Source organism: Barbus barbus (genome assembly GCF_936440315.1).
Source record: "Barbus barbus genome assembly, chromosome: 9".
NCBI lineage: Eukaryota > Metazoa > Chordata > Actinopteri > Cypriniformes > Cyprinidae > Barbus > Barbus barbus.
The window spans coordinates 11,800,137-11,822,667 of NC_136737.1; the positions used below are offsets into that span (position 1 = coordinate 11,800,137).

Sequence of the window (22,531 nt, forward strand, 5' to 3'; positions counted from 1 at the left end):
TGTGGTGAATGTGGGCGCATGTTTGCACGAGAGATGCTTGTGCCAGTCTGTCTCCAAGTACAGGATGAGATTATGAGGCCCAAAAGAGCATTTTTGTCTATCAGGCTTACAACAGTTCTCTACGTGACAGGTGAAATGATACTTACATGAAAGCATATCATACTTAGGAATATTGATGGGAAAAAAGGCAAGGCTTCAATGAAAGGAGAAGCATTTTTTTTTCGTTGCAACCTTTATAATATATTAATTCCTTAGTTTGTTGGCCCAATTATTATTATTATACCACCACAATAGTTTTTGTACTAAATTAATTATTAAAGATAAATCTTAATAAAATAATATATTTTAAAAACATTTTCATATAAGCTTTCATGGCCATGACCCCCAGTCATATGGTTTCACCAGAGAAACTGCTAATAAACAATTGTGCTCTACAGAGAATGAAAGTGAAAAATTGTGTTTGGTTGCATGAGGGTAGAGGACAATTTGGTTTAAAAAAAAAAAAAAGAAGACACAACTCCCATATTGGGAGACATGTGCTTGACATTGTAGGGGGGAAAGTAAACATGTCCTTTCAGATCAACCTAACCTGGCACCTCTCCTTTGTAATGTTTGAGAGAAAAAGGGAGTGCAAGAGAGTAAAAAGGGAATAAAGGTCTAAAGGACAATCTGAGCTTCCTTTTAGTCCAGAGAGACGGAGACAGAAACACCTTCAACTGGAAAACAGGTATGTTTTGATCTATATTCTTTAACAGGTGACTGTAGAGTTGAACTTTATACTTTTTGCCATCTCGTTTCAGTACAATGCGAGTATGTACACGTCGGCGTTCACGGACATTGCGCTTGTGGTTGTTAATTGTCTTCCTGAGTCTGCACTTGCTCATGGTTTCACTTGTCCTGTCCATATACCACACTTGCTGCGAGCTCCACTCATACCCTGACATCCAGACCTCCATCAGCTTCTCCGTTCAAAATACATCTACTTCAACAAGCACAACGGCTGCTGCAGGAAGTGACACCCAGGAAGTGGAAATGGACAGCAGGTGATCTTGCCAAACTGGAGGCTCTGTTCTCCCACCCGCTGTACAATTTGCCCACTCCACCTCTGCCCGAAGGTGATTGGCTGCTGAAAGTCCGAACAAAAAAAAAAAAGAGGAAGAGCATAGCACACAGCAGTGGTGAGGATGTTATGACGTCACTTTTTTTTAAATGATTTTGGACTGCATGTGATTTTGTTTGATTTTCTAATATAATTTCCAGGCTAAATATATAAATTCCATAAATTAATAAATAAGTTTCATTATTATTGCTGACAAGTCATAGTGGTCTAACTGGTTCTCGAATCAGTCGGAATCAAGATAATCACAATCAAAAACATTCACTTTTGTGTATAATTCATCCTGGCCTCTAGGTGTCCGTATTAAGTCCTGCCATATTAGCCATCAAAACAAATAACATTCCTTTGTGCACCTTTAATTATGACTGCTGTACTGTCAGAAACCCTTGAGTGAATCCCATCCTTAGCCTAAGTGCTAATGAGGACGGCTATGATCCTATCCGCTGGAATGCCAGTACTGAGACACATCCACCTTGGCTCCGGTTTCACCTTGGTATATCTCGCTGGCAGATGTATCAGCACAAAGACCCCAATCTGTCAGTGCTGACTCAGCAAATGACATCCCATCACATCGTCAGTACAGGTAGGTGACCTTAAATTGTGCAAAGCAAGGCCTTTATATGATAAAGAGAGAGGGAGGGAGGAGGATGAAAAGAGCATGGAAGCCTGTTTCCATGTTAGAGTGAAGAATTAAACCGGTAAATATGTATGACTTACTTTCTATTGTGGAATACAAAGGAAGATATTTTGAAGAATGTTAATAACCAAACAGTTTTTCTTCCTATTGGCTTCCATTATATTTTCGGTCCATGCAATAGAAGTCAATTGGAACCAAAACCATTTGGCTATCAGCACTCTTCAAATTATCTTATTTTACATTCCAGAAGTCATACACGTTTGAAATGACATAGGAGGGCTAAAGAAAATTTGGTATGCTTGAAGCTTTTATGCATAATACATTATAAGGTATTCATTATGTATGTATGTTGTAATGCATTAGATCTTTTGGTAGCATATAATTTTACAGTCCTGTTCCTCATGTACATACTATGTACTTATTGTAGTAATTACAATAACTAGGTACCCTGAACCTACCCCTAAACCTAACTCCTACCCCATGTAGTTGCCTTATATTACCAGTACTTTCTTGGGTAAGTACACTTTAAGTACATTGTAAGTACATGTAATTACACGTACTGTAAAATAAAATGAAACCAATCTTTTAATAAATAATTATAACCTAAGTTAAAATTAATTATAATGCATTATACTTTCTAAAGATGTAACATGAGAAGATAACATTTAGTCATTTGGCAGACGCTTAGTCATTTGGCAGACGCATTATTATACAGATAAGTATAATAATGTGTTATAACTGTGGTTACAATTATTCATGAGATCATACAATGCATTACATGCATAATTAACATATTAAAAGTACTTATAATATACACAGGCTTTAAGTAAAGTGTTTCCAAAAATGATCATGTACATGCAGTACCAGCTGGACCAGGTCGAGACAAGAATAAATAAATAATCAGTATAGAACTATATATTTGTGAAAACTAAAGACACAGTTATAAGTCAGAATTGTGAGATATAAAATTGCAATTACCAGATATTAAATCGCAATTACAACAAATGTTACAAGGAAACTTTTGTGGTGCTTTTCAGTGCAAAAATCAGGTGGGACCCAGCTGAAGTTGGTGATGTCATTTCCTAATTATGGACAGGCACTCTTCAAACCCATGAAGTGAGACCCAAGCACAATGTGCCTCTTCGTACAACAAATCGTTACATTTTTCAATTTGTGTATGTTCAAGAGTCTATACATCAAGTGATAAGGACATTTTTTATTTGCTCATAAGCATTATCATTCAGTGCTATAATAGGTACAGGTGCATCTAAAAACAAAATAGAATATCGTGAAAAAGTTAATTTATTATTTTTCTTTTTTTTCATTTTTACATATATTTTAGATTCATTACATGTAAAGTAAAACATGTAAAAAGTTTTTTGGTTTTAATTTTGATGATTAGAGCTTACACCTCATGAAAGTCAAAAATCCAGTATCTCAAAGTATTAGAATATTTACATTTGAGTTTCAATGATGACCATCCCTACTACAGTATAAATTCCGGGTATCTCTTATTCTTTGAAACCACAATAATGGGGAAGACTACTGACTTGACAATGGTCCAAAAAACAATCATTGACGCCCTCCACAAAGAGGGTAAGTCACAGAGGGTCATTACTGAAAGATGTGGTTGTTTACAGAGTGCTGTATCAAAGCATATTAAATGCAAAATTGACTGGAAGGAAGAATTTGGGTAGGAAAAGGTGCACAAGCAACAGAGATTCAAACACTTGGGAGAGCTTCACAAGGAGTGGACTGAAGCTGGAGTCAGTGCATCAAGAGTCACCATGCTCAGACGTCTTCAGGAAAAGGGCCTTCAAGCCACTTCTGAAACAGAAACAACATCAAAAGCATCTTACCTGGGCTAAAGAGAAAAAGAACTGGACTGTTGCTCAGTGGTCCAAAGTAAATTTTGGATTTCATTTGGAAATCAAGGTCTGGAGTCTGGAGGAAGAGTGGAAAGGCACAGAACCTAAGCTGCTTGAAGTCCAGTGTGAAGTTTCCGAAGTCAGTGATGATTTGGGGTGCCATGACGTCTGCTGGTGTTGGTCCACTGTGTTTTATCAAGTCCAAAGTCAATGCAGCCGTCTACCTGGAGATTTTAGAGCATTTCATGCTTCCATCTGCTGACAAGCTTTATGGAGATGATTTACTTTTTCAGCAGGACTGTAGCACCTGCCCACAGTACCAAAACCACTTCCAAGTGGTTTGCTGACTATGATTTTACTGTGCTTGATTGTCCAGCCAACATACCTGACCTGAACCCCATATGGAATCTATGGGATATTTTCAAGAGAAAGATGAGAAACAGTCAATCCAACAATCCAGACGAGCTGAAGGCTCAATAGTGCCTCAGCAGTGCCACATGCCATACCTCACTGATACTGGAGTTTGTGCTAAAGGAGCCCCGACCAAGTATTGAGTGCATAAATGAACATACTTTAAAGAACTTGAACTTTTCTGTTTTGCAAATCCTTTGTTTTTTATTGATCTTAGGAAATATTCTAATATTTTGAGATACTGGATTTTTGACTTTCATGAGCTGTAATCTCTAATCATCAAAATTAAAACCAAAAAACTTTTTTAATGAAGGATCTGGACCACTATAAATGAAGATAATGGCAAACATGCTTTTTGGGAATATAGGAACTTTGGGCCAGGTGAAGACCAAAGGATTAGTCAAGTTTTTGGCGGGATGTATATTTTATTTTTTACTTTTCTTGAGCGGCGCTCGAAAGGTTTTTTTTCTTGGCCTATGTTTAATTAGTTTTGAAGGGAGTTTGGTGTACCTATGGGATCAAGGTAGGAAACACCTCGCTACTTTGACTATGACTGTATATAGTAAGGTTATTTTTTTCTATTTATTTTTTTTTATTCATCGATCTGGATTAACAATGTTTTCCTGGAGACACAGGCTCAAATTTTATGAGCTGTTAATATTACACTGCCTTTGCTACTGCTGTTTTTTTGTAAACCTACTTTTTTTTTTTTTTTTTTTTTACCATTGGGACTTCTTATTGCAGCGACTTTGTATTTTGTTTTGGATTTATTGTGGATATTTATTTTGTTCTTCATATGGCGGTACTTGTTGGTTAAACACAGCAGTTGTAAAAATAATATTTGTAGGGTATTATTATTTGTTTATTTGTTTGCTTACAGAAAATGATGACTGAGATTGATTTCTCTGGCCCTACAAGGGGCTACACAAAGAGCTAAATGTAAAATAAAGAGTGGTTTGGTGATCAATGATATAAGCGACCATTTACCAGTTTTTTGTGTTTTGGATTGTCAAATACCCAATGAGAAGGAAGCTGGCTGTAGGATTAAATATGTTAGAAAAAGGACAGATGAAGCAATTTGTAGATTTAGATTTAGAATTGAGTGAGCAAGACTGGAAAGAGGTGTATGTCGGGGAAGTAAATGTAGCATATGAAGCTTTTTTAGATAAATATATTACATTATATGAAAGGCATTGTCCATATGTGCAATGTAGATATAAGGACAGCTTTAGCAAAAACCCTTGGATTACCAGGGGATTACAGAATGCATGCAAAAAAAGAATACACTTTATAGAGATTTTATCAAATTTAGGTCAAAAGAAGCAGAAATGAAGTATAAGCTATATAAAAATAAATTAACAACAATAATGAGGCAAGCGAAAAAAGATTATTTTGGGAGCTTATTGGAAAAAAACAAAACTGATATTAAAGGAACATGGAATATTTTGAATAAGCTGATTGGGAAAAGTACATCAGGTCAGGACAGTATACCACATTATTTTATAAACGAGGATTATAAGAAAATTGAAAACTTAAACGAAGTAGTAAATGAATTTAACTCCTTTTTTGTAAATGTGGGACCCAAGCTAGCAGAGAATATTGAAAAACATAATCCAGGGTCACAGAATGGAGGGATAAGGGGGAGTAGAGTCCTTCAATCAATGTTTCTTGGAGATGTTAGTGAAAATAAAATTATTTCTATAGTAAATGCACTAAAAAACAAGACATCTACAGATACGGATGGGTTAGATATGATTATTGTGAAAAAAACCATTGATTGTATTGTTAAACCTTTAAGTTATATATTTAATCTTTCATTTCAAACAGGGATCTTCCCTAATAGGATGAAGGTAGCAAAGGTGGTCCCACTATACAAAGACGGTGATAAGCATATGTTTACAAATTATAGACCAATTTCGTTATTAACTCAATTTTCTAAAGTCCTTGAAAAAGTTTTTGTGCAAAAATTAGATGAATTTATTGAAAAAAAACAGTTGTTAAATGAGAGCCAGTATGGATTCCGTTTAGGTAGATCTACAGCTTCTGCGACCATGAATATAGTTGAGGACATAGTAAATGCAACTGATAATAAGAAACACACAATAGGTGTGTTTATCGACTTAAAGAAAGCATTTGATACAATTGATCATTCAATCTTGTTATTAAAGTTACAATTATATGGTGTGAGAGGAATAGTATTGGACTGGTTAAGTAGTTATTTGAACAAAAGACAACAGTATGTTCAGTATAATAATAACAAATCTAATAATATGCAAATTCAATGTGGTATACCGCAAGGTTCAGTTTTAGGACCAAAATTATTTATACTGTACATGAATGATATTTGCGATGTATCCAAGTTATTGAATTTTGTTCTATTTGCAGATGACACAAACATTTACCTCTCAGGAAAGGATTTAAATGAATTGGTACTTAGTATGGAACAAGAAATGGTTAAAGTGAAGGAATGGTTTGACATAAATAGATTGTCATTAAATCTAAAGAAAACAAAGTTTATGATTTTTGGTAATAAAAAAAAATTATAAGGATTGTATTATCAATAGCAGGAACAAAAATAATGAAAGTTAGGGAAATTAGGTTTTTGGGTGTGCTACTAGATGAAGGGTTGACTTGGAAACCACATATCTCATACATACAAAAAAAGATATCTAAGAGTATTTTTGTATTAAATAAGGTAAAACGTGTTAGATTATAAGGCATTGAGAACTTTGTATTGTGCACTGGTGTTGCCTTATATTAGCTACTGTGTGGAGGTGTGGGGAAACACATATCAAAGCAACACAAAGTCACTCTTCCTATTACAAAAGAGAGTCATACGAATTATATTTAAAACAGATTATAGAGAGCATACAAATGCTTTATTTTTTTGGCTCTAAACTGTTAAAATTTAAAGAATTGGTTGAATTACGGACACTTATTGTTATGTTTAAAGCAAAAGATAAAATATTGCCCACAAACCTTCAACACTTGTTTATCCTTATAGAAAATGAAGGAAGAAGAAAGGGACATTTTAAGTATCCAATTGTAAGGACAACAGCAAAACAAAAGTGTACTTCAGTGGTGGGAGTGAAAGTTTGGAATTCTCTGCTAAATGAACTAAAGCAATGTAAAAATATATTTCAGTTTAAAAAAGGATTTAAAGAGAAAACAATGGATTTATATGAACATTTATAGAAATTGATGATTATGATGATGATGATTATGGTTTGCTTTTGCTTTGGATGAATACTTATATAAATTGATGATGATGGTTGTTATCATGGTTTGCTTTTGCTTTGGAATCTGTGTCGGGTTGATGTTTTTGGTTTCTAGTTTGTTCATTTGTTATCGTCATGTATTGATGGGGACTTGATATGTTGAGTTTTTGGAAATGACTTTTTTGGTGGTTTTTTTTTTTTTTTGAGGGGGCAGGAAATATAAGATATTCTTCATCCTGCCTCCTTTTCATCATGGTTTTATAAATTATATGAATGAGGATGATGAAGTAAGTTTTGTGGGAAAAAAATATCCATGAATGAAATAAACATAAACATAATGTTTTACTTCACATGTAATGAATCTTACATATATAAAAGTTTCACTTTTTTTAAATAAGTTACAAGAAAAAATGATATTCAAATTTCATGATATTCAAATTTTTTGAGATGCACCTGTACGTTCTGGTAATACCGGATACAATTACAGCAAATACCGAAAAACCACAGATTTTTAGACCTCTTTAAACTGTGAACTAAAGGGCCGTTCACAGAGAAAGTACTTTTGCACTCCACTGTGCTGCTATTGTTTTTCTATGTAAACATGTGAGGTGCTAGGCAGACATCTTTGTTGCATGAGTCTTTTGTAGCATTACGTGAATAACACTGTGTTTTAAAAAGCAGCGCTTAGGTAGGTTCCTTTTTTATAAAATGGCTACCAAGACCTTGCAATTTGTTCCATTTCCCTGTCTGTGAGCCGCAGTGCAATGAACAAAGTAAAACAAATAAATGCAAGATTTAGAGACACATTTTTTTAAAGTAAATTTTTTCCCTTTAGAATGAGCGCAATGGTCAAACACTTGAAAATTCAGTGAAAGTGAAGTGTCTCAAATATGTTAATGCACTTCAAGATCTTAATTTTGATTACTTTGTTTAAAATTATGATCAGAATTGTTTCCACTTAAGACAGGAACGGCATGAGGAGGCCAATGTGAATCTGTATTACTTTTCTGACTTTGAGAGGCACAATGCTGAGATCGCAGCCTTCCACTTGGACAGGTAAGAACACAGACTGTATATTACATATATAGCCAAATGATAAATTGGCTAATCAATCTAAATTCAAATGAAATAAAAAATAATAATTATGAAAACACTTTCTTTCTCACAATAAATATACTGGGTTTCAGAAGGGTACCTCCAGTGGTTGGGAGGCTTGTTAATGTAATAAAAGAGATCAAAGACATCACCACTGATCATAACCTGGTCACAACATTTTTCACTTCTTCAGGTTTGTTGCACTTGGCTCTCATCTTCCTCCATCACTTCCTCTCAAACAGAGAATTCTTGTACATCCCCTTCTGTCTTTCTCTTTCTGCAGTGGGGAATGCATGTTTTTATGGCCAGTGTTCCTATTACTGCTCTACAGAGCATGCTATCTGTAGCCGTCCCCTCAAGATAGAGGGGTCTATGGCTGCTATGTTGCCAGACTTGAGTTTGGCACCACGTCGCTCGTGGAGGAGTCCCTGGAGGCGGTCCTACAGCCGAAGCAAGCTGGCTCAGTGGGTGGAGAGTGTGTAATTTAAAAAAATAGTAAACCCAAAATTACTCAACCTCATGTAGTTCCAATCTTGTATGTTCTTTTGAACATAAAATATGTTTATGTTGAACATAAAAATGTCTTAGTATCTACTTTTGGGTTCTTCTTTATTGTTTTTGTACGTATTTATTGAGTATGATTCACAGTGGAGAATCCAGCATAAGTACCTGATGATTATTTCTGTAACAGATGGGAGACAGACTCCAACTACTGTGACTCCATAAAAAAGACTCCTCCCTATGACTGAGACACTTGATTGGTGGATCTGATCGACATGAGCATTCTGGACTTTCTAATGAGTGTGGCATGAATCAGTTCAGATGATTCAAGGGTGAACACTTACAAAAAAACGTTAGGTTTTCTGGCATGTACCATAGAAATATCCTGTTTTTGGACTATGATATTCTTTGAAATAGCTTGGTGTAGCATGTCATTACCATGGTAAATAACATTAATATAGTAATATGGTAGGGCTATATATCCAAGTGCCACACTACTTACTCAAAACACAAAAATGTGTACAAATGAAGATTTTTTTTAAAAGTCATTGGAGTCCAAACATTAACTTTAGACCTCATTAACTTGAATTTACCTGATGTAAATGATCAAAATACTCTTTACCAATCTTTGTTCTCCTGGTACTTTCCATCTACCCTCCTCAGGTAACATGGACAGGCACCACTATGAAACGTTTGAGAAGTTTGGCAATGACACATTTCTCATACACTTAGACAATGGAAGAGCGTGAGTATTCAAAATTGAGAGTCAAAGAGGTTTTCTGGTGATGTTTTGTTTGGCTCAGTTTGAATGAGCATGATGGCTCTTCTGTGTTGTAGGTTTGGACGTCACTCTAAAGATGAACCGTCTATATTATCTCCTCTTGTGCATTGCTGCAGGTAGAGTGAACATAACTAACTATTTAAGAGTGTTGTGTTTTTGATCTGCTTATTATTCCCTCGTTCTTAACTTCAGGGTCCGTCGTTCCACATTTCTTCGTTTACGCCTGTTATCTCTCCAGTCGTATCAGATGAGTGATGTCATGCATGCATCTTTGTCTCTGGACCCCCTTGCAGCGGTGGCCCCACTCCTGACTGAACAACATCTTTCCGCTTTAGATCGTCGCCTAGAAACAGTAATTCAAACCATTCAGGACTGCCTACAGCAGCATCAACACCACAGTGATGTCATGTATGACGACATCACCGATTACCCTGGGGCTTGATGTGATATTATTTAGATCTAGATGTCGTGCTGTATTACAAGACTGTAAACGGTCTTACACTACAGTTACACTTTGTTTGATATATTCACAAGTATATTCACAAGTGTTAAGTCATTTTAAGTCTTCAAGAGGCTGGATTCAAACTGGAGCTGGCATAATCTAGTTACCTCGGGATGAATCCATAATGCAAAAATGGTACAGTCAACATGTCTGAAAATGGGCATGATGTTAGTCAAGAGCTCTGGCTATAAGTCATAACTTGGTATAGTATGGTACATTGAAAATGGAGTGCATTGTTTTGTCATATCTTGTCAATACACATCTATTTATAGCTATATTCAATATTTAGCTACTTTTATAGTTGAAGAGTTTATTTGCAAATCCCGGTAAACGTCACTTTCAAAAAAGTGAACTGAGTGCCGTGCATTATTCTCCACACATATAGCGCGATCTGAACCCTAAACACGTTTTGTCAAAAAAAGCTGATATTGTCCACTTTCAAGGGATCGCGAGTTCACGTTTTACTGAACAAAGCGCCCTTGTTTTTTTTCCGAACAGAAGCCGATAAGTCCATTTTAGCGAATCAGCGCGCTGTATTCAGGTCAGGTGACAAGGTTGCCAAGTCACTTTGAAACACGCGCTAGCTGAGGAGTTTCATCAAAGCTGACTAGATGAATGTGAAATCTTCATGACGTAAATTATACGCAGGCAATATGAAAAAGACAAAGATAGCAGAGTTTTGAAACTTTTATGATATGAGCCCTCGTGAATTCAGAAATGACTGTTCACACTGCGGTCGCATTGCAAAAATAGTTCCTCTTCTGCTTCTGTGCAGACTACTTCCTCTTGCCTCTGAACCAGCATGTTAACGCCATGTCGCTGTCTTCAGAAGCTCCAGCCTGTCCAGCTCTGATTCCAGGTTCTGCGACACCTTTTCTTTCAGTCTTCCATCATGTACCTGAATACAAACACACCAAAACGTATAGTTATCACCTATACAGTATAGGCTATACTATAATGACGCGAGGATACCTGAATATTTATTTATTTTTGTAAACAACTATATCCTGATACATACAATGATTAAAAAGTCTCAATGCAGTTCTAAAAGTAGCTTTGCTATCCTTTACTGCTATGCGTGTAAAGCCTGTAAAACACAACAGTGCCAGACAATGAACTTTCAGCTGAGAGGACCTTAAATGCACAGTGATGAACCAAATGACAAAAGGGTGAAATTAACAAATTGTCATAGTACCTAAAGATAAAGATGTTCACTCATTGATATTCAGTGTTTAAATAAACTAGTTTTTTATTGTTACAGTTACATCACCTTTTAGAGTCATTAACTTTCAATGAAAATGGTGTAAAAGTTATCATATGAAATTAACAAATGCATTTCTGCAAATTTGAAACTTTTCATAATTCGTCATTGACTCGACTAATTGGAAAATTGAGTAAAAAAAAATTAACTGGAAACTATGATGCTCATGCAGTGGGTGGTTTTCTGCCATTGCTCAACAAGTGGGTAAAACATTGGAGAGAAAAAGAAAGGAAATGACTCAGAATAGAACATCACTTTTGAAACAGCACTTCTTTGTAAGCTGGAGAAATCTTCAACATGTAAGTATACATGATAATTTAATGTAAATCACTCATTTACTTTCATTTTAACTCTTGTGTTGTGCTGAAATTCTTTTACCTAAATTGGTGTTCCTGATCAAAAATGACCAGACTTTTAAAAATTGATTGTAAATATCTTATTATGCTATATCATCACCAACGTTTGGATTCTGTCTTTTTGTCAACAATTTTCTTTCTGATAGCACAGGTTTTGTCATTCATTTTTGGAACTAATTGAGATTATGCACCTCAGATTTTACAAAAAGACTGAATCTAATATTTGGTAATGATATAAAAAGAATTTATAAGCAATATTTTTTACACCACAAATGTAACAAGGTGGTGGTGGAGAAAATAGTCTCTGGGCAAAAATGACTGGATCACAACATGAGGGTCAAGAAACAGAACAAATGAACATTTATTTAACTATGTAACACTTTAAGCAAATACAATTAATGTTGGAGCTATTGAGATAAATGATTTGAAATTAATGTGTGTTTTAGTAATATTAGTCTTGACAAACGAGAATTAAAGCATGGACTTCAGAATCACATCACTGATCCTGCTTCTACACATTTCAGGTAAGATTGTTTTAATGGATCAATAACAATTTATCAAAATTCCAACACAGACTAAAGCCATTTTAGACATTTTAGTTCCCTCACTGCTCTTATAGCGACTTGGTTTTTTCATCAATGCAAATCTTATGGTCTCATTGTTTGTTTTTGTTTTTTGTTCTAATCAGACTCTCTAACATTGAAGGACATCTCTGTGATCTGTAAAGACATTTGTGCTCTGAGGGAAACCGATGTGCAGTTGAACTGCATTTACGACAACATACACAACAAAACTGCGTTCTGGTTCAGTGAGAAACAGAGCAAAAACTGGAGAAAAAACAATGAACCTGAAGATTTGACTTTAGACTCAGACTACTCAGGACGAGTGAAACAGATCATCAATAAATACGAAGCAGAACTCATAATATCAGACGCGAGAGAGAGAGACTCTGGAGAATATCAGCTCATGTTCGTGGATGATGGAGTTAAACATCTCAGCTCAGCAGCCGTCAGTCTAACAGTCACAGGTGAAACTGAGTCCAGATTCTGGTCATTTCAGATGTTTATTTATTGTGTTTTCTTAATCTTTACTCTATTCAGACCTTCAGGTGAGGATCAATCCTGTATCTACGGACCCAAGAAATGAGACCGTAGAACTGACCTGTGAGACTCCCTGTGATTTGATATCCACAACTCAGAATTACTCCTGGAAGAAAAACAATGTTCAATTTCCAAAAACTCATTCCAGGAGGATTACAGTTTCACCTGAAGATGCTGGCGCTTACTCCTGTTTTCTTACTCCATTTATGCATTCTTCCTCTCCTGTGTGTGAGTGACACTTGATATTTTTATTTAATGAGCACTAGTTGTAAAAGCACATAGTATTGTAAAATTGCAAGTAAACTTTTTACAGAGCTTTATTTACTCATTAACACATTTCTAATAAAGGCACATGAGTTCCTGAACATCATTAATGTTGGGATGCGCTTAGTCTCAAATACCGCTCTGAAGGGATCATATGGATTTAGTGTGTGTTACGGGGCACAGAGCTTTTTCCCGACCTTGGACCGTTTTGGCACCTACTTGCAAGTCGCGCAAATGTGTCAGCCCAGGGCCAACAAAATAGTCTGTGTGTGATCTGCTCGAGGTTGTAGTTTTACAAATCTTATTGATTGTACAGTTTACTTTGTAGTGTAATGAGTGGGAGAAAGATCAGACATTGAGTCAAATTAAAATGTTTATGACACTGAATTTTTGTAGCAAACGTTGGTGTGAAGGTCTTGGTGTGAACAGGCCTTGATTTTGATTTTAACAGCTGCAATCTGTGTCTCTTTCAGGTCTTTCTCAGATCGGCTGCTGGGATGTGACTTACACCTCTAGAAGAGTCTGTGCTTTGGTGGGCTCAACAGTAGACATTTCCAGCACATACTCACATCCCTCTGGTTATACTGTAAATAAAACATTCTGGCGTCACCTTCCATCTGGGGGCTTCAAGGATCTGCGTGAGGAGCATCAGTTTGCTGGTCGTGTGGAGTATGTGGGGAACAAACTGAGAATCAAAGATCTTAAGATCAGTGACTCTGGAGAATATCAATTCATGTTCATCACTGATGAAAATGGCAGATACTTTGGATCACCTGGTGTCATACTTACTGTCACAGGTAACTGATCACAATAAACTGATTTTAAATGTTTTCTGTATATTTTCTAATAGGCTTTTGTTTTCCAGATACACAGATGAAAAGAAGCCCAAACTTTGTATCCGAGAGACCGGAAGTGACATTAATCTGTTCAACAAAATGCACTCTGAACGACAAACATACTTACATCTGGTACAAGAACGGACGACAGGTAACAGATGGATTCACTAAAGCCAACAAGCTGTACCTGGAGTCAGTCAGCAGTGAAGAGCTTCAACAGTATTCCTGTGCTGGAGGAGTCAACATTACTGATCCAGTGAACAGCACAGCATTCAGTCACTATACAGTCACTCTGCTGGTGTTTATACCTCAGCTTCTCATAATAGCGGCTCTGTGGATGTGGTGAGTAAACGCAATATCTAATTGCATGACGTACAATTATAATTTGTACAATTATACAAATATAATGAAATGTATTCAGATAATGAGAAAGAGTGTGAATTATGATTCAACAGGTTTTTCAGTCAAATGCATTGCATTTCAAAACCAAACTGAAAACAAAAATAAAGAGGTGAAAAATAATTTTGTACAGACTCTGCTAATGCTTGAAATATAATGACTACCAAAATGGTTTTAATTCTGTTTTATCATCTACTGTTTGTCTCAGATTCTGATGTTCCACATCTGTGTACATCCTCTGTCTGTCCATCACATCTGCTGGAGTGATGTCATTGTGTTCCTCCATTGTGACATCATCGCCTAGCAACAGTCAGAACTGTCAGCAGCAACATCAGAGATACAGTGATGTCTTAGACATTGACATATCTATGACTTGTGGCTAGAATAATAATGTAGCTGTAAAAATAGTTGTAAAAAAAAGGGTCTATAGGTGCACACTGTAATATTTGTAATGATGCACAAAAATATCAATAAAACAATTTAATAAGCAGACACATTGGTTATTAACCAGGATTTGTGTTCTAATATTTTGGGCCCAATCAATTCTGTATCCTGTTTTAGTTTTTCAGATTCATCAGTCCTTTAAGCAGGGGATTGAGTTGTGCATGCCTTAAGTACATTATTAGAATGGTGTTTTATGTGGCCGTGAAATTGATAAGAACTTTAAAAAGGATGGTTTTTAATTGTGTAACGATCAGTCCACTGAAGGCGAGGGTAGTGAGAACCCAAGTGAAACCTTGGCTTGAAACAGACTTGACTAGACTCACCGACAGCAGGTTACAACATCAATACACGGAGAGAGACAATGGCAACTTGATGGCTACTTATAGCAAACAATACAGGTCACATGACAAGAACCAACCAATGAGAGACAAGACACATGACTGGGATAATCAATCAGAACATGACACAATGAACAAGAGAACCAATTGCATGAATACATGAGGGCAAGGGAAGCATGACACTAACAGCATGAAACAATTACAAAATAAAAGACACGAACCAGAACATGAAACAGAACCCAAACCCAACATTACAAATTGGTATTAGTAATGATTTTGCAGGTTTTCCTCAGTTTTTTTTTTTTAAAGGTGTAAACTAGAAAGTAGTTTTTTTTATTATATATATATATATATATATATATATATATGCACTTCTTGACCATAATTCTATGGAAGTCTATGCTGCTTTCACATGCTATTGGAAACTTCGGTAACACTTTATGCACTTACTATTATAATAACAATTAATTATGCATAATTACATGCAAGTAACCCTAAGCCATCCCTAATCCTAATGCTATTATCGCTGTGTTCAGTACATAAAATATGCATCAAATGAATCAGAATCAGAACCAGAAAGATTTTTATTGCCAGGTATGTTTCCACATACGAGGAATTTGTTTTGGTGACAGAAGCTTCCACGGTGCAAACAGAATGACAGTGACAAGACAAGACAGAGATAATAAAAATAATAAAAACAGAATATGTAAATAGGTTTTTAAATGTTTTTAAAACATACACAATATAAAAAGTAGACAGATGGTATTTTTAAAAAGAGGTATGTGTGTTAAATAAATAAATGTATAAATTAGTGTTGTATTTTACATGTTTATTGCCAAGTTAACTGTTCATGAGATGTATTGCTTGTGGGAAGAAACTGTTCTGATGCTTGACTGTTCTGGTGCTCAGTGCTCTGTAGTGCCGACCAGATAGCAACAGTCGAAAGAGCAAGTGGCCTGGGTGTGAGGGTCCAAAATGATTTTGCCAGCTCTTTTACTCACTCTCGATGAGTACAGTTCTTGGAGACTTGATGTAGAGAGAGAAGAGCAGTGGGCAGAGAACGCATCCCTGAGGGGCACCAGTGCTGTTGATGAGAGTCCTGAATGAGAATTTTGCCTACCTTAATAGCTGTTGCCTGTCAATCAGGAAGCTGGTGATCCACTGACAAATAGAGATGGGCACCGAGAGCTGAGTTAATTTGGACAGGTGGAGGTTTGGGATGATAGTGTTAAAGGCCGAGCTGAAGTCCACAAACAGGATCCTCACATAAGTCCCTGGTCTGTTCAGATAGTTGTACATTTACATTTATGCATTTAGCAGACGCTTTTATCCAAAGCGACTTACATTGTATTCAAGTTACAGTTTTTACATTTTTATCAGCTCTTGCTTTCCCTGGGAATCGAACCCATGACCTTGGCGTTGCTAGCTCCATGCTCTACTATTTGAGCTACAGGAAGATGTTGTAGGATTCAGTTGTTGACTGCATCATTCACAGTGATGTCCTTCAGGTGGGCCAGGACCAGTTTCTCAAATGACTTCTAAAGGTCTTTAATCATTTAGTCCTGTAATTTTGGGTTTCTTTGGGATGGGGATGATGGTGGAGCATTTGAAACCGGAAGGGACAACTCCAGTGATCTGTTGAAGATCTGTGTGAAGATGGGGGCTAGCTGGTTAGCACGGGTATTTAGACAGGCTGGTGTAACATCGTCTGGGTCTGGTGCTTTCGGCTGTTTCCGGAAGTCCTGACACACATCTTTTTCACAGACCTGAAGTGCAGGAGGGGGGGAGGGGGTTGCTGGAGGTGTTAATGGATCCATGGAGAGAATGGCAGAATGGATGAGACCAGGAGTTTCAAATGTAAAATAAAACTCATTCAAACTGTCGGCCAGTTGTTGATTGCCCATGTTGCGGGTGGATGCTGTCTTTTCGTGATGCCTTTCAGTTCTTTCATTGGCAGAAAACGTATTTCTCTGCTTTTCTGATTATTTCCTCTTATAGCAACTCTAATCTCCGTTGTCATTTTGTTTTGGCCTGTTTATGTCCCCCTCCTGTAGGCATCCTCTTTGGACTGACAGAGCTGTCTGAGTTTTGCAGTGAACCACAGTTTATCGTTGCTGTAAGTTAAATGAGTTCTGGTAGGGATGCACATATCATCACAGAAACTGATATGATGTTACAGAATCGGTGAGCTCGTCGAGATCGGTGGCGGCAGCTTCAAATCAGTGCAGTCAAAGCACATAAATAATTTGTAAATCCCGCTCTTGCTTCATTAGTGCCTCTTTTTACAGTCCAGTATAATTAACAGTGAATGGTTCTTTAATACACAATTATACATGACTGTAATGACAGGAGAAAGCAATGTCAATGTTGTGGGGGATAAAAAAATGGAAAAAACAAAAAATTAACAGTACTACAGCTGTGTTTCTCTCCTCTGCCATATTTAAAGTTTATGACCTGCCCAACTCAGAAACTTCGTTATCAAGAGTTTCACAGTTGAAAATGCAACTTGAGTGGCCATTGATGTGCAATTTCTGAATAGGAAACTCATTTTTATGATAATCATGACAGCATGTGAAGGGAGCATTGCTTTAAAAAAAATCCTTTAAGGCTTAAGACATTAAATTATTACTTTTAGTAACTAAAGTGTGCAAAACTTAATGTATTGAGGTTTCAGATTAGGTCTGGTTAATTGTTAATTGTTTTCTAGAGCATATATCCATCATATTGTGGACAATCAAATTAACCTTTTTTTTTTTTTTTTTTTTTTTTTTTTATGAATCGTCCTGGTATTTTAATGGAAAAAAGCTTAATTAAAATGCGTGAAGTAGCTTTGCTGTATCTTTTACTGCTATAACACGTGGTGCAACTGTCATGGTGCCATTTACATGGACTTCAGACTCATACTACTGATCCTACTTCTACACATTTCAGTAAAATGTGTTCCAATACAGACTAAATACATTTTAGACTTTAAAGTCTGTGTAAAGCAATATTAAATGTGTGTTCTGAGTTTTTCACAACTCACAAACATTAACCACCTAGCCAAATATGAATGATAAAAAAAACAGGTCACTGATTCCTGAGACAAGGGACAAAACATGTCCAGCAACTGTAACTGCTATTAGGTTTAAAAATGAAAACATTTTCAATTGTACATGTTATAAGGGATTACTAATAGAATGTATTTAACACAATTATCCCTTTCGGTTTAATATTATCGTTATTATATCAAATCTATGACACTTATTGTCTTCTCACTATCTAAAACAAGTGTGTCCACAAAGAAATGTTCAGTCATTCATTTGCTATAAAATAGGTGTGTTCGACTTGAAGCAGCACTGCGCAGAATGCCATCAGAGAATGCCATCAAAGTCCCACGAGAGCGATTCGAAAGCATAAGGTGCTGTCTGCTCTCTATAGCTCTTACTATACTTTGATGTTGTACTATACAGTGCTTTTTGATGTTACTATACAGTGCTACTTAGAGTCGAACACACGTCTTATAGTGTTGCTCTCAATGGCTCGATTGTATCATCAAGTCATGATTTTAGCCCCACCCAAAAAATCCTGAACTCGAAAATTGTGAAAAACTGTTTAACGGTCAGTTAAGTACTAGCACATAGTTCAGTCTTTGTAACATGTTTCAGCAATGCATTTCTAACATTTATAATGTGTTTAGAAACAATTCTCAGAATTGACTTTACACAGACTTTAAGCGAACATCCCACCCTCCCTGCAAATCGCCGTCCAAAGCCAAACCTCATGAGTGCATACAGACCAGACGACCAGAGACAACATAACTACAATACATCATGTGTCATTAACCGGTGAGAATACTTTATAGTAGCTACAGTTAGCACAAGTACTACAATACCAGGAAGGAAGATCAGGTTGTTGATGTTTGCCTGCCATTCTTGCTCTGTCTGCACAGTGTGCGTGAACGCGCGTATGATGTATCCTGTCTGCACGAAAAGGGTGCGCAGAGGTATGCAAATACATATGCTGACAGGCAGGTAGGAAAGTTAATAAAAATACCCGGAACCAGCATTTTGATTGGACGAACATTTCTTGGTCCTATGCATTACACAGAATATATAAATACATATGAATACATTTTGGACCACTTAACTTAATGATTGCTATTGGGATGTGAAGAGACTTTCAACTAGCATAACAAAAATAGTTTCTGAAGACAATCGCTTATTGCACATTTAAGTTCTTCTTTGTCCTGTGTTCAGTGTCTGGTCTCGTTTGCATTGAGAGCATTGCACTGATATTCTGTCCTGAGAAAGGAGTGGGGTGATTGGGGCTCTCAGCCTGGGGTAAGAAGCTGTTGAGCAGTTTGACAGAGTGGGCTCTGATGCTCCAGTACCGTTTCTGATGGCAGGAGCTGGAGGAGACTGTGGGAAGAGTGTGTAGTCATTCACAATGCTGGTTGCTTTGTTGGAGCATCGCGCAAGGAAAATTTCCAGGATGGAGGGGAGAGGGGCACCAATGGTCTTACTGGCTGAGTTCACTCTCTGCTGTAGGGTCTTGCGGTCAGCAGCACTGCAGTTTGCATACCAGACAGAGATGCAGCTGGTCAGCGCACTCTCAGTAGTGTCCCTGTAGAATGTGGTGAGGATGGGTCGAGGGAGACTTGACGGCACTATTGGGCCTTCTTGGAGAGTGATGTAGTGTTGGTGGTCCAGCTGAGTTGTGAACCCCCAGTAATTTAGTGCTGCTGAGTCTCTCCACAGTCGAGCTGTCGATGGTCAGTAAGGGGTGGTCAACAGAGCTTCTTCTGAAGTCCATCACAACTCCTTGGTCTTCCCCAAATCGAGGGACAGATTGTTTGCGCCACACCATTCAGTCAGTTGTGCCACTCTCTCTAGGGTGTTTACTGTTAACGATGAGACTTACCACAGTTGTGTTATCCGCAAAATTGATGATGTGGTTGGAGCTAGACTTGGCAGTGCAGTCAAATGTAAGTGTACACCATCTTGATCTTGTAAACATGAATCACTAATTTACATGAATTTAACCCTTGTGCTGTGGTGAAATTCTTTTACCTAAATTGGTGTTCCTGGTTAAAAATTAAAATTAAAATTTTAAGTTTGAAAAAAAAAGTTACAAAAATGTTATGCTATATTATCACCAAATTTTGGATTAAATATTTGTGTAAACTTATTTTCTTTCAATTGGCACAAGTTTTGTATTTCTGTTTTTGGAACTCATCGATTTGAGATTATGCAAATCAGTTTTTGATAAAAGACTGAATCCAATATTTGGAAGGAGGAGGAAGGAAATTGTCTCTGGGTCAGTATGACTGGATCATAACATGAGGGTTAAGAAACATGTCAAATTAACATTTGCCTAACTATGTATAACTTTAAACAAATATAGTTCATGTTGGAGCTATTGAGATAAGTTGAGATGTTCATTTATTGATTTATTTATTTTTATTCTTGACAAGCAACTGACTTATTTTGAAAGTTAAAGCATGGACTTCAAACTCATTTCACTGATCCTACTTCTCCACATTTCAGTTAATATTATTATGAATGTTGAACATTATGCACATTATGAACGCATAATCTCAAATACCACACAGAAGAGATAATGTGGATTTTGTGTGCGTTAAGGGGCACAGAGCTTCTGCATTTTCCCAACCTGGACATTTTTGCGCACCTTCTTCCTATTGTGTATACGCATACTCTCTCAAAATTGTTATTCTTTAAATATCGTACAAGGATCCACATTAATAAACTGGAGGCTCCTCTGCATTTCTGTGTAGGAGGTCACCTTATTTTATATTTCAGTGGATGTACTGTAACCACAGTAACGGTTCACAGAAAAAAAAATCTATTAAACAATTTAATAAGCATAAAAACTGGTTATTAACCAAGATTTGTGTTCTAATGTTTTGGGCCTAAGCTGGGCGTTGAGTTGAGAAGTACGTAATTAAAACAAGGTTTAATCTGACCATGAAATTAAGTTTGTTAAAAAGCAATGGATGGCTTTTAATTGGTATTGGTAAGGGTTTTGCAAATTTTCCTTGTTTTTTTCAAAAGTAAAATAAGTTGTAAACTTTTTTACAGTTTTGAAAAGAAACAGCAGTGGTCTACATAATAATCAAATAAAGCCTTATTAATATTAATGCTGCCTTTGCATGCTATGGGAAACTTCTTGCTTCCCACTTCTGAACTTGTAATTATGAGTTTGTCACATTTGAGTGCTTTGTTGTCTGAAAGAACAGGAATTATTGGTGGACAGCCCATTCATGAGTTCATTTTTGCCCGTTTCTTGGGGAAGTCTTAAACCAAAAGGTATAGAAGATATTCAGGCAAAATTTCACAGGTTTTGAATAAGATGTAGCATCCCATTGATTGGTAACCATACACACATTCACTGTGCTAAGCTTTCTTTGTCAAATAAATGCTATTTTTGTTGTGTTCAATATATAAAATATGCATCAAATGTTTCTGTCCTCTGCCATATTTCAAGTTTATGACCCACAGAACTCGGATATCAAAATGATCTCAGAGTTTCTCAGTTGAAAATATGACTTGAGAGGCCATTCATGTGCATTTTCTGATTAGGAAACTCATATTTACTATAATTATAACAGCATGTGAAGGCAGCATTACTCTTAAAAATCCAGATTAGATCTGGTTAATTGTTAACTGGATTCCAATGCACATATCCATCATATTGTGGACAATCAAATCTTTTTTTTGAAAGTTATTAATCGTGCTGATATTTGAATGGAAAAAAGCCTAAGTAGCCTGGAGTAGCTTTGCTGGATCTTTTACTACTATTTCTATAAAATAGCATGTGGTGTGAATGATATGTGGTGCTGTTGTAAAGATGTTTATGAATTCAGTGACAACAAATCATGAAATAATTACCGTCAAATATATTTCAAAACATTTTTGAAGATAATGATTAAAATGTCCACTCACTCATATTCACAGTTTGTAAATAAAATAGTTTTAATTGTTTTATGGTCACAGTTACGTCACATTTTTGAGTCATTAAATTAACTTTTGTTGAAAATGGTGTAAAGGGTTTTAAAAACCATAAGAAATCAACAAATACATTTCTGCACATTTGAAACAAGATTTATCCTTATTTGTCATTGTTGGGAAATGTAAAAATGTTAACAAAGAAGTGGGTGGTTAAATGCAGTTGCCCAACAAAAAGTGGGTAAAAGACCGGAGAGAAAAAGGAAGGAAATAAGATCATCCGATTGCCTGCTAAGCTTCAAATATGAACACAATTTTCGACACCACATTTCCACATTACCACAGTTAATGTAGAATCTATTGTGATAAATGGTTGGAAGTTAATGTGTGCCCGTCTTACTACATTGTTTGTTGCTTTACTCTAGAGTCTAGTCTAGACAAACAAGCAAATTATTT

At 36.3% G+C, this 22,531-nt stretch overlaps 1 protein-coding gene and 1 pseudogene across 2 annotated transcripts; both read left to right on the top strand.

The window, feature by feature from the left end:
• The first annotated feature begins 804 nt into the window (after nt 1-804).
• LOC306874625 (extracellular serine/threonine protein kinase FAM20C-like) lies at nt 805-10,070 on the top strand (annotated as a pseudogene). The gene is made up of 10 exons: nt 805-1,178; nt 1,525-1,700; nt 2,792-2,870; nt 8,215-8,307; nt 8,424-8,539; nt 8,630-8,810; nt 9,038-9,147; nt 9,511-9,592; nt 9,685-9,744; nt 9,821-10,070. The product of its transcript is annotated as an extracellular serine/threonine protein kinase FAM20C-like (transcript).
• A 1,556-nt stretch (nt 10,071-11,626) lies between these two features.
• LOC306875194 (sialoadhesin-like) lies at nt 11,627-14,835 on the top strand. Its single transcript, XM_079425651.1, has 8 exons — nt 11,627-11,690; nt 12,194-12,271; nt 12,436-12,774; nt 12,848-13,075; nt 13,585-13,908; nt 13,977-14,289; nt 14,403-14,458; nt 14,555-14,835. The coding sequence occupies exons 2-7, from the start codon at nt 12,226-12,228 to the stop codon at nt 14,440-14,442; spliced, it is 1,290 nt and encodes a 429-aa protein (XP_079281777.1). The 5' UTR covers nt 11,627-11,690; nt 12,194-12,225; the 3' UTR covers nt 14,443-14,458; nt 14,555-14,835.
• Nucleotides 14,836-22,531: the final 7,696 nt, after the last annotated feature.

Excerpts from the sequence above, each read along its gene's own strand:
- LOC306875194 (XM_079425651.1), top strand. The coding sequence starts at position 12,226 with ATGGACTTCAGAATCACATCACTGATCCTGCTTCTACACATTTCAG. Across the intron at positions 12,775-12,847 it reads CGTCAGTCTAACAGTCACAG|ACCTTCAGGTGAGGATCAAT; the intron begins GTGAAACTGAGT and ends TACTCTATTCAG. Across the intron at positions 13,909-13,976 it reads TGTCATACTTACTGTCACAG|ATACACAGATGAAAAGAAGC; the intron begins GTAACTGATCAC and ends TTTGTTTTCCAG.